The sequence below is a fragment of the Cryptomeria japonica genome, chromosome 1 (assembly GCF_030272615.1).
Source record: "Cryptomeria japonica chromosome 1, Sugi_1.0, whole genome shotgun sequence".
In the NCBI taxonomy this organism is placed as follows: domain Eukaryota; kingdom Viridiplantae; phylum Streptophyta; class Pinopsida; order Cupressales; family Cupressaceae; genus Cryptomeria; species Cryptomeria japonica.
The window spans coordinates 12,879,748-12,891,019 of record NC_081405.1 but is presented as its reverse complement, the minus strand read 5'-3'; the positions used below and the strand labels follow the sequence as shown (position 1 = coordinate 12,891,019).

Sequence of the window (11,272 nt, the reverse complement as noted above, 5' to 3'; positions counted from 1 at the left end):
CTAATGGAATAGTTGTGACAATGTTTCTTCGAACCATCGCTTTTTTCTTTTCATCAATGAATATCATTTTGTGAATCACAAAAATTAAACTTACAAAATGTTCCATGCGCTTAAGAAGATAGCAAAGACCAGTGACATTTATTAAAAAGGAATCAATTTATTTGAGCCCTTTCCAACATCCCCCAATCACTGTCCCGGATGGTTGCCTGACATACGCATCAAGCAATTGAAATCAAAATTATACTCTGATGAATTTCTAATAGTCGAGGAGAAAGACCTGTTTTAGACTGTTAGAACAATCAGAAGAAAATATTCTAAAGATCTTGAGGCTAATTGCTACTTCTATGAAGATGCGGTGGAACTTACACAACACACTACTTGTATTCCAAATGTCGGTTTTTTAAAGAGCTCCCTTAGCAACTTGCAGAAAATGACAAGCACAAAAGAATTTTTGTTATGCCATAAATATGTAAACGGTTGAAAACACGAGTTCTGCCCTATGACTATCACAGCGTACGTACACCAGAAATATTTATAAGATTGAATGTGTCTCATCAAAAAATACAAGCTAATTTATTGTGTAAAGAATTATATATTGCATGACAGGGGAAGACAAACCCGTAGCTAGCAATCGCCCAAAAAGTTTGAGGAATGTTAAAAAATTACTCAACCAGGCATTAGCTCCCCCTATTAAAGTGCTCCAATCCTTTAGACAAACCCGTAGCTCACAACTTTCATTTAAAAATGACTTTTTACAAAAAATAAATCATGATTTCTGCATACAGAATAACTATCAAAACAGTTTACAACGAAGACACATTTTGCTGCCACTTCAGCCTGGAGATATGGAGGCCTTTGCTGCTAGATGTAATAATGTTCGTCGGTGATAAGATGCCCTGAGTTTTTTGTATTTTTGAATAAAATCAGATAGTTCCATCTCTCCAGCCAGGAGCTGTTGATGTAAGTTTTCTGATTCATCATCAGCTGCAGTAGCAGCATCTGAAATAACAAATACGGAGTTTCATGGTCAATGCACAGCCAATAAAATCAATTGCTATCTAAAAACAACAGAATTATTATTTTAAAAGATAAAACAATTTACACGGGTCCATTCACTTGCCTCGAAGCCTTTCTAAAAGAACTCCAGGTGCACAAAAACTGACAGATTCTTGAACTCGTTTTTCAAGCTCATGAAACTTTTCCTGAACAGCTGCTAGCTCTGTTGTTCTAATGATTGTGCACTGCATTCAAATAAATAAACTAAAGAAATCAACTCAGAGCCCCGGGACAAACAATAGTGAGGAACAGAGCTGTGAAAGAATTAAATGATATTCCATGCCCATAATGGCAAGCTGTAACAAGATATTGTTTGAGGCTGCACTAAATGGAAATGACAATCCACCATTGACTAGTATATAAAGATGCCAACTTCAATCGCATTTGATGACTGACCTGATTTCTCAGCTCCACAATCTGTGACTCCTTGTGTAGGTTTTTTCCTGGAAAATATAGCAAACAGAAAACAATTTTAGTCTTGCTTTAAATGTTTAAAATATTTTAGCCTAACAATTAAAAAATCACAATTATTTGAATCCCTCCATCTATTCCACATATGTGCCTTCACCATTCTGGTGTTATCTAATTAAAATGCAAAACTGAAACAGCAAAAGAAATAAGAAAAGATTACTTGCAAGTTGTGTTGTCTCCCTCTGAAGCTCATCATGCAGCTAGAAGATTGATCCAATAAAAAAAATATATTAGTATCTTTTTACACGTCCCACAAATTAAATGTTAAATATCTAGATTCTTATGACTTGCTGCTCCACAGTGATAGTGCAAAAGAGTAAGGGGACTAAATCATGTTCAAAATAACATTCCAAAGCATAATTGAAGAATTCATCTGCTAATCAGAGTTTCTAAAAGAACATGGTATTAGAGTCTTACTGCATCCTGGTCCTTGACTTGATCAATCGAATGGAAAATTTCATTATAAGCTTTTTTATCTGACAAAATCTTTCGCAGTTCATCCACACTGAAAAATATAACAAGTATTATAGATCTGTCAATTTAAAGTAGAGCAAAAAGATGCTATAACTAACAGAACCTCTCTCATAACATACTTCAGTAGTAGCACAATTAACCTAACTAGCTTCAGGAAAGCAGAAACATTCCCTTATAACACCATGAAGCATAGGCAATAAAATTACAGACTGATCACTAAATTCTATATTTTGCTGCTCTCTTGTGCCTTTACCAGACGAATTTGTGTCAATGTATATAACATCACAAGATAGGAATACAGTGCAAAGCATAGTCTAAAATTTTATGATCTCTTAAACATTGCCTCGGAGTTCTTAATATAATGATTCAATTAATCAACAAGACGCAAATTTACAAGGATATGCTTTTCAGCATCGGTTAAAAAAATAGAAATACCAAAAGAGCTATGTCAATTATTTTTATATTTACAACCAAACTTCCAGTTAAGCAGTGCAGCAGGACAAGATTTATATTTACAAAAACTAAGCACGGTATCAAATATTTTTTGAAGCAAGGCAATCGATAAGCCATTCACAGAACACAATAAGATAGACATTGCTTCAAACACTATCAAGTAAGACTCCTGTGTCAATAGTGTGAAATTTGTACTGGGATACCACTGTGACTAATAGCATGGTCACATGCAATGAACTAGTCCTACATTTTTTAGGGCACAGAAAGTCCCACGGAGTTTTGAAATAGCAGCAATTAACAGGTCATTCCCAGAACACAATAAAACGAGACATTGCTTCAAAAACTATCAAGACTCTAGTGTCATTAGTGTCAAAATTGTAAGAGGCTATCTCTGTGACTAATACCACTAACTTTTAAATAGCATAGTGAACATTTAGAATCTTCCCCTAAGAGAAGAAACTGTGATCTACCATTTCAGCTATGGATGAAGAGGGTGAAATATCTGTCCTCATTTTTTAAAATTTTCTTCCAGATTTAATATCCAATGTTTTTTGTCTTCCCTCCTTTTTAACATTTCCTTTCATATTTTACTTTCAACTTTCCATCAAAATTTTATCTACAAAATATCTCCCCACAGCATATTTTTGACACAAAATAAGCAACATCAAAATATTTCATGTAACCACTGGCACCAAAAATGCTGTAAAAATTTCTGAGCAGTGCCTGATTAAAAAAAGCAAAGCAATAAAATGGGACCCTGTAATAAATTCATGCACATAACCACCTTATAAGCAATCTTATGGCTGTAACAAACTCACCTACTTCTACTACTTACAATAATAAAATGATATGTATTGAAAATTTGAAATATTTGGAGAAACACATAGCAGCATCTACTAATCTACATGAATATGTCTACATTTTTTTTAGATCTCTCACCTTTTGTCTCTCAAAAGAGGAATTATACTTGCGCCAGCAGCTGGTGATGGTTGAGAATAAGATGGTGATTGTGGACGAGAATCCACATTGTTATTTCCAACTGTTGGTGGTCTAGAGCGTGGACTTTGCCCAGCTGAGAGTAAATTATTGGGAGTTGCAGGCCGAGAAGAGCTTGTAGATGGACTCAGCACAGAAGGTGGATACCATGACTGAGTTGGAATATTTGGAGCCTGCTGTTGTGGTGATTGCTGCTGCGTTCCCCTGATAAAATAGCACCATCACCCATTTCATAGCTTCTTAAAATCCAAAATGATAATCAACAAAGTTTAATGCATAAAGTAAAACACTCCAAAGAAATTGCTATAAGACAATAGAAACAACTTATGCCACAGTAATCAACTGTAAAACTATAAAGAAAAGGAACAAACAACATGTAGTAGAGCTTGAACATATTCACTACAAGTTAAACAGTAGTGTCAATATCTATGCTCCCCAAATTTCCAGGATGGGTACAGCAAGGGACAGAGGGACACATGTTCAGGACAGATTTTTTTGGAGGCCATTCTTTTTAAGGACAGCTGGTAAGAAAATATATAAAAAATTCACTGACAGGAAATTTCAAATATTCATATGATAACATTGACAAGACATTCATCATATACATCAAAGAACCTTAATACATTACATTAGAGTTCAATTGAGATTTTACATGTGTTGACAAATGAATTAACAAAATTCAATCGCTTTCATTGTCAATTTCCATATACATTGTATAAAAATTACAACAAAATGCCCAACGACTACAAATTGCAACTACAAAATGCCAAAAATATAGAAAATCTGGCACTTACTCTAATCAGCATTTGCTAACATTGCATCAAAATCAGAGTCTGAGTCTAAGTCACTGCCACTATAAAGGACTGCCTCATCAAATGGAACTCCAACCAACTGCTCAATGCCTCCTTCTAAACTACCTATTAGGCATCTTTGGAATCAACATCCCAACATATGGTTGGTGTTCAACGATACTTGAGACTCTAACAATCTTGAAGTCACAAGGCACCATGCACAACCACCAACTTCCCCAATTGTTAAGAGGTAAGCGTAATCGTCATCAATAACTATATGATGATCTAAGCAGTGTCTGCTGGAATTGCCCCAGTGAGGCTAAGAGGCAATGACCCCTCAGGCAGCATTCTGTCGTGATTAAGCAGCAGTATCCCCAGCAGGCTAGAGGGCCAGCACCACTGTAACGAAGCCCAAATTAAAACCTTGCACTATAGGGGACCACTAACATACCCTGGCATGCCCAAGTGTTTCCTAAAATATAATTCACATGCCAGAGATGTTTTCTGAATTTCTGAAAATTTAGAACAGCGCAGGGACATTTCCAACCCGTCCACAAAACGTTGTCTATGGGGAATATGATCAACAATCCCCTAATAAAAGAACTAGTATCTGGATTCTGGATTTAAGCAAGAGCTTCAACGAACAATGTAATGCTTAGTGTATCCCAGATAGAGAAGACTTATGATAAGTTTTCATGTAAACAGGATTTTACCTAACAGCTCCCTTTGTGTGTGGCCTACCCTTTAAACCAGATGTAGAATCTACAAGGGTAATTTTCAGTAAAGAAACTATCAAAATTTTAGGAATTTTTTTTAACAAGACTTAAACACACCTTAGTAAAATGAACAGTAGAAACAATCATACACTTCCTCAGCACTACTTGTTCCTACACCTTAACAAACAATGAAAAAACTTGGAAATAGGTTCCAGCTATAGTGTTACTGAAAATAGCTATGTCATGAGCCCGTTTTGAGGGGCCTAGTCAGCCTCATAAGTGGTGTTTCACAACACCCAATATCAGTTTTGCTTATTTTAATTTTGCGTTGAATAAATAAATGGAAATTTATTATAAATAAAATTATAATTTTAATTTCCTACATTGTTTTATTTAATTTTTTTTTTACCGACCTAAGGTCGGCTCCTTCTTACTACAGCACACAAACCTTTACAAGGCGTGCCTTGCATGGGGAGCTTTATGCTTGGATGAATAAACTTTGCCTTGGTGCACAATTACAGCTCTGGACGACAATCCAGGGTGTAGCAGGTTGCATCGTAGCCCCTGACATTGTCATGTTTATCTGAGCCTTCCGATTTCACTTATTGTATCTAATCAGCATTAGGTGTATGTGAAGCAGTAGCAGACCATGGCCATAGGAGGGCAACCTGATTGCAGAGGAGAACTTGCAGACCCAGAACGAATATAGAAGGACCACAACATAGAGGTTCGAAGGAGGCGTTTGCAGCATTGCTGTGTCTTCAACAGGCAAGGCCAGCTCTGGCGCATTGTGTAGAGGAGACCGTAAATTGCCAGGAAGAGGACGCGATCCGGTATTTCAGAAAAGAACCAAACCTAAGGGCAAGGAACCATAAAGACTCAGCAAGCTCATCATTCAAGAGGGAAAACTGACAAGTGCGCTTATTGCGGGATTGCTTGCGACTGCAAGCACAAATCAATAAGAATATCAATAATCAGGCACCTGGAGTCATCAAGGTTACTGTATGTGGTAGCTGCTTCCGACCCTCTGTTACCTATATAGCCTTTTCTGGAAATGATCCATCTGGAATTAAAACTGGAAATCATGTAACAAGTTTGATGGTGTTTTCTTGAACCATGAATGCTAACTTTGTAACTCTGAAGACTTATGATATATCTCTATTTGATTAAGGTTATGATTAAGTTGTGCATTTGAAATCTGAAACCTCTAGCATCAGTTGTTGGAAAACTGCATATTTGAATTTCCTTGAACAATTCTATTTTGGTGAAATATTTTAGCTGTCTGTATAAGAATTCTGCTATATTCTAAAGTTGGCATTTTTCAAGCTAGACAGGCTCAGTACTAAGTGCAGACTCAAAAACCCAAATCGACAAGTTTAACCACACTCAGAATAAGGCTCAAAAAAATTGAAAATAAAATATTTTAAAATAATACATCAACAAAGCATGATGCTCCACCCTTGCTCACATATAAGAATCCAAAAAGGAACATAACCTGAAAACTACAGGTAAAAATACTTGCCCTCCTTTAAATAATTCACAAAATTTCCATTCATGGTAAAAAGTCAATTTTGTCCAGCTGGAACCCCTCATTTACTCTGCATTGACCTGTCAGAGGAGAAAGAATGAGGAAATTCAGTGTTAATGATTTTGCACGTGTATTTCCTTCCATAAGCCCTGGAGGAATCTCAGAAAATCTGCATAGACTGCTAAATCTGAGCCCGAAGTCCACTGAACTTGCTTTCCTTAACTCAGACTCCAACATACTAGCATTTCTAAGTCCTCCTATGATAAATTCACTCGATGTTACACACCACTGAACTGCTTTCAGCAATCCAGTCCCATTAGATTTAGCTGTGTACTTATTCCATGTTTAATCCAAACAATTTGATTGTATTGAAACACGTACAACACTTACAATCTACTTATAAGAAATCACATGAAGATATACTCAAAAAACCAATTGCCCATGCTGATTAAGGCAATCAAGCTTAAAGCTTGGCTGCAGAGAAAATTTCCAGCAACAATAGCCCATGGTAGTCAACAATCATAACGGGAATTGCACCTAAGTTGAAAGAGAAATCAGAGCACCCCCCACAGTTACCAAAGCCCAGTAGTCTCACCTTTGTGGACCAAGTAAAACAGATTTCGCTACCCAAGTGGGCATCAGATAAACATCAGACCAAAGTGCCTCACTGTAAGCCTGTCAACTGTGTTTCTATTGTCTAATTATGTGGCCGCACTCAGCAATCAAAGGAGTCAATAGTTGACTTGGCAAAAGCTCAAGTTATCAAAATTATGTTGGATATTTTAGTCTAGTTATGCACAATATGAATTTTCCCTAATTAAAATTGGCCCTTGTGAATTTTTGTCTAGTCTTTTTCTAAGTACCTGCTTTCCTGCTGATTTGTGACCTTAACCGTGCAATTTAATTTTAGCAAGCAGAGTTTGGTCTGCAAGCCATATCAAGTCTACAAAGCTATTAAGTTCTAATATACTGAACATACAGGCTATTACAAACAATCCATTAATACCAGATAAAAACAACACCAACTGCGATTTAAATCTCCCCATCAAACCAGATATGATTTACAATTTACAATTTCAAATTTCTATAAAAAACCAAGCATGCCTAGCTGCCTCTACCACATCCAAGATTTTTGACTAATCGAGGCTGGTCTGGATCAATGAAATGAATTGCTGCCCACTCTACATATTAAAATTTTCAATCCATAGCCACGTTGGCTATGTTTGTCAGGTTTCTATCACTATGGGCACAGCTTTATTACATTTTCCTATAATCACCAGGAAGTCAAACAAGATTAGCTCAAGTGATATTAACAAATTGGCATTCAAAGCTAAGGCCTGAGTTCGTAGCCCAAGAGACATAATAAAGCGCTGAAATTGAGTAAAACAGAAACGCATCCCATACGGTGGGAACAGCATACGAGGCCAAGTGACAAAAGATATAACCCAGAAATAGGAATTCACCCCTGCTAGAGAACTTTGCTTAATCAAAAACATGTATAGCCCAGCAGAAGCCCCTCAAAAAAAAGTTTCCCAATACCAATGTTCAAATACTACAACAAACAGAAAGTTCAAGGGCCATATAAGCCAAAGCAGAGAAAAAGAAAATCTCGTCTGTCGCACCCAATCATTGAAACAAACGTCCTAGAAGGATCAAACTTGCAGAGTCCCAGACCCCAAAGCCGATGTCGCCCCATTTCACTACAGGCAGGAATCACATCGCATCTACCCTAATAAGCTAAATTCACCGCATGAGCTCAATTGCACAAAACAATTCCGACAAAAATAAGCCCATGACCGATTTAAATCCCACCACACCCATAGCGAAAACCTAGTTCACAATATCTTCAAACAATTCAGCCATGCCTACATAAACTTAGAAGACATTAATTTAAAACCCTAAATGCGCAGAAACCATTGCTAGCCAGTACCAAAACATAATAATTTATCAAGATAAAAAGAAGCGTACCAGAAAGACTTGAACATGACTCCTTTTGAGAAAACAAATTGCAGAGGCACCCGACGATCTCGATCGGCCGAGGGCAATGATAATCAACAAATATTTTGCTCCTGTTATTCCCAAGAGCAATGATATTTTAATGTGCTTCCTTCAATGGAGAATTGAATTGAAGTGCACAGGTTGAATTAGGGTTTGAGTTGACTTGAGGAGTTGTTAACCCTTCCCTGCCCTCTTTCTATTTTTCCTTCAGCAAGAAGGAATCGTGATGCACTGTGCCGATCTGAATTTGTGTAGAGGCGTGAATGAAATATAAGATGATACCTCTCTTCAAACGCGTCCTACTCTCCTTGCTGCGCGTCCTTTGTTTTACTTTTTTTTTAACATTTTTTATTCTCTCGCATTTTCTTCACTTCCTTTTTGGATACTCGGGATGTTTCCGTGAAACAAAGATGAAATGATAAAAATAAAAATTATAAAAAATGAAAAAAGTTATCTGATTAAACTGAGAGAGTTTTTAAAAATCGAGCATTTACATTAGGCTGAATGGTCACCCAAAAATCATTTATATGGAGGTAAGTAAACTGGGTTTAAAAAGGGGTTATAAAATTCATGTTATTGATTTTTTTTTATTGATTTTTTTTTACAAATATCTTTTGGACCTAATTTAGCCACGGCTAAAAATATGGAGAGATGAAATGTTTTTTCAATGAAAATAGATGTATCTAAATTGATAATAGTGGGTGTTTCATTTTTAAAAACTTTTATTCAATTAATTAATATTGATTTATTTCTTAGTTTTTAGCATTTAATTTAAAAATATTGTTTAGGATTATTTTTGCTTTAAAGTTAATATTTTAATTCAAATTTATCTTAAACAATGTTTTTTAATTATTCTATGAAAATTTTAGAAATTTAACATTGAAAATTAGGAAATAAAATATATTTAATTAATTAAATAAGTGTTTTGAAAAGAGGACACATGTAGGCTTGGGAGATTCTAGAGTGATAGCTTTGAGGTGCTAGGAGAAGAAGAAGAATTTTTTTTTATCTCTTGGTTGTCTATTGTTGTTCTCTTTTGGAGTTAATTCGATTTTTCTTCTCTTTGCCACTCATAGAATATTGGTCTAATTGTTCTCATTTGTGGGTGGTTGATTGTTTTATTGTGTTCTAGGGTTACGTGTTCTTGGTTTATTTTGAATTTTCAAATTTGTTTATTATCCTTTTGTCGATAACTACCTGACTGTTGTATGAGATTGCTCGAGTGGGTGTAAGGAGAGATGGAGGTGGAGGATGATGTAATTAATAAAGGTGTTGGTGAATTTATTGAGGGGAAGGTAAGAAAGGAGGTAAGGCTTTATTAGGAAGTCCTCCAAAGTGATGAATATGGATTAATTTGTCAAGAGGCTAGGTTTAAAGCTTAAGAAGATGAAGAATTTACAGGAGGTATCCAAGCTAGCAGAGAGGTCGATAAGTTATCCCTTCTCTCCCATGATACCCTTTGTTTGACTCCTAGTAAGGATATGATTGAAGCAGTAGCTAAAGAGGAAAGTAAGCTTAAAAATGTTGGTATTTTCTTTGTTGCGATGATAGGGAAAATTTTCCTTCAAGAAAGTTTTTTGATGATTGGATTTTGAACATTTAGAGTAAGAAACTAGAATTGTATGTGTCCTTTAGAACAATTCAAAAGGGTCTTTTATGGTTTTCTTAAAAAATCATAATATGCAAGCTAGAGTCTTTGCTGAAGAATTTTTTAATATAGGAAAAGTTGTGTTTGAGGTCATGCTATGGTCACCTGATGTTTTGGAAGAGGAAATTATTGCTTGTTCAATACCCATGTGGGTTATTATTGATATTTTATTGCCTTTTTATGTGAGCGTTTATCCCTTGGGTTTTGCAACATCTAGGTAAGGTCCTCTGAGAGGAGGAAACCAGGGCCACTCTACATCACCTTGATGTTATGGTCATTGTTTCTTTCTCTCTTCGAATAGTTATTCCAAAGAAAATTGAAATTAGTTTAGGAAATAACGTTATTCTTTGTCAATTGAAAGTCTTGGGTGGGCTTAATGCTTATTTTCTCTTTAAATGTGAATGTTATTTAAAGAAAGATTGTCCTAGGTACAAAAAAAATAGCCCTAACTGTTTTATCTTCGCCACTCCTAGAATATTGATCTAATTGTTCTTATTGATGGGTGGTTGATTATTTTATTTTGGTCTAGTTCTTGGTTTATTTTGTTTATGTATTTTCATTTTGAATTGGTTTATTATCCTCTCATCGGTAGCTACCTGAGTGTCGTAAAAGGTTCCTTGGGTGGGTTTAGGGAGAGATGGAGGAGGAGAATAGTGGAATTAATGAAGTTGGTGGTGAATTTATTAAGGAGAAGGTAAGAAAGGAGGTAAAGTCTTTTTGGGAAATCCTCCAAAGTGATGAAAGGGAGCTAATTTGCCAAAAGGCTAGGTTTAAAGCTTGAGAATATGAAATATATAAAGGAAGTATCCAAACTAGCAGAGAGGTGGATAAGTTACCCCCTCTCTCCCATAATATCCTTTGTTTAACTCCTAAAAAGGATATGAGTAGAGTAGTAGCTAAAGAGGAAACTAAGCTTAAAAGTGTTGTTGTTAAATGATGAGGAAATTTTTCCTTTGAGAAAGTTCTTTGATGATTGGATTTTGAACATTTAGGGTAAGAAACTACGATCGTATGTGTCATTCTATCTAGAATGATTCAAAGGGATCTTTTTATGGTTTTCTTCAAAACTCGTAATATGTAGGTGTTAAAACACAATGTTATTAGGGGTTATGCCCTTATAACATTTATATAATGTTATAAT

General features: G+C 35.7%; 1 protein-coding gene across 1 annotated transcript; it reads right to left on the bottom strand.

Annotated features, from left to right (window-relative positions):
* Window positions 1-518: 518 nt before the first annotated feature.
* LOC131036645 (vacuolar protein-sorting-associated protein 37 homolog 2) lies at window positions 519-8,868 on the bottom strand. The gene is made up of 7 exons (XM_057968581.2): window positions 8,454-8,868; window positions 3,394-3,654; window positions 1,945-2,032; window positions 1,688-1,727; window positions 1,453-1,499; window positions 1,121-1,241; window positions 519-999 (listed from the first exon to the last, which is right to left on the bottom strand). Exons 1-7 carry the CDS (start codon window positions 8,468-8,470, stop codon window positions 833-835), a joined length of 741 nt encoding a protein of 246 aa, XP_057824564.2. The 5' UTR covers window positions 8,471-8,868; the 3' UTR covers window positions 519-832.
* Window positions 8,869-11,272: the final 2,404 nt, after the last annotated feature.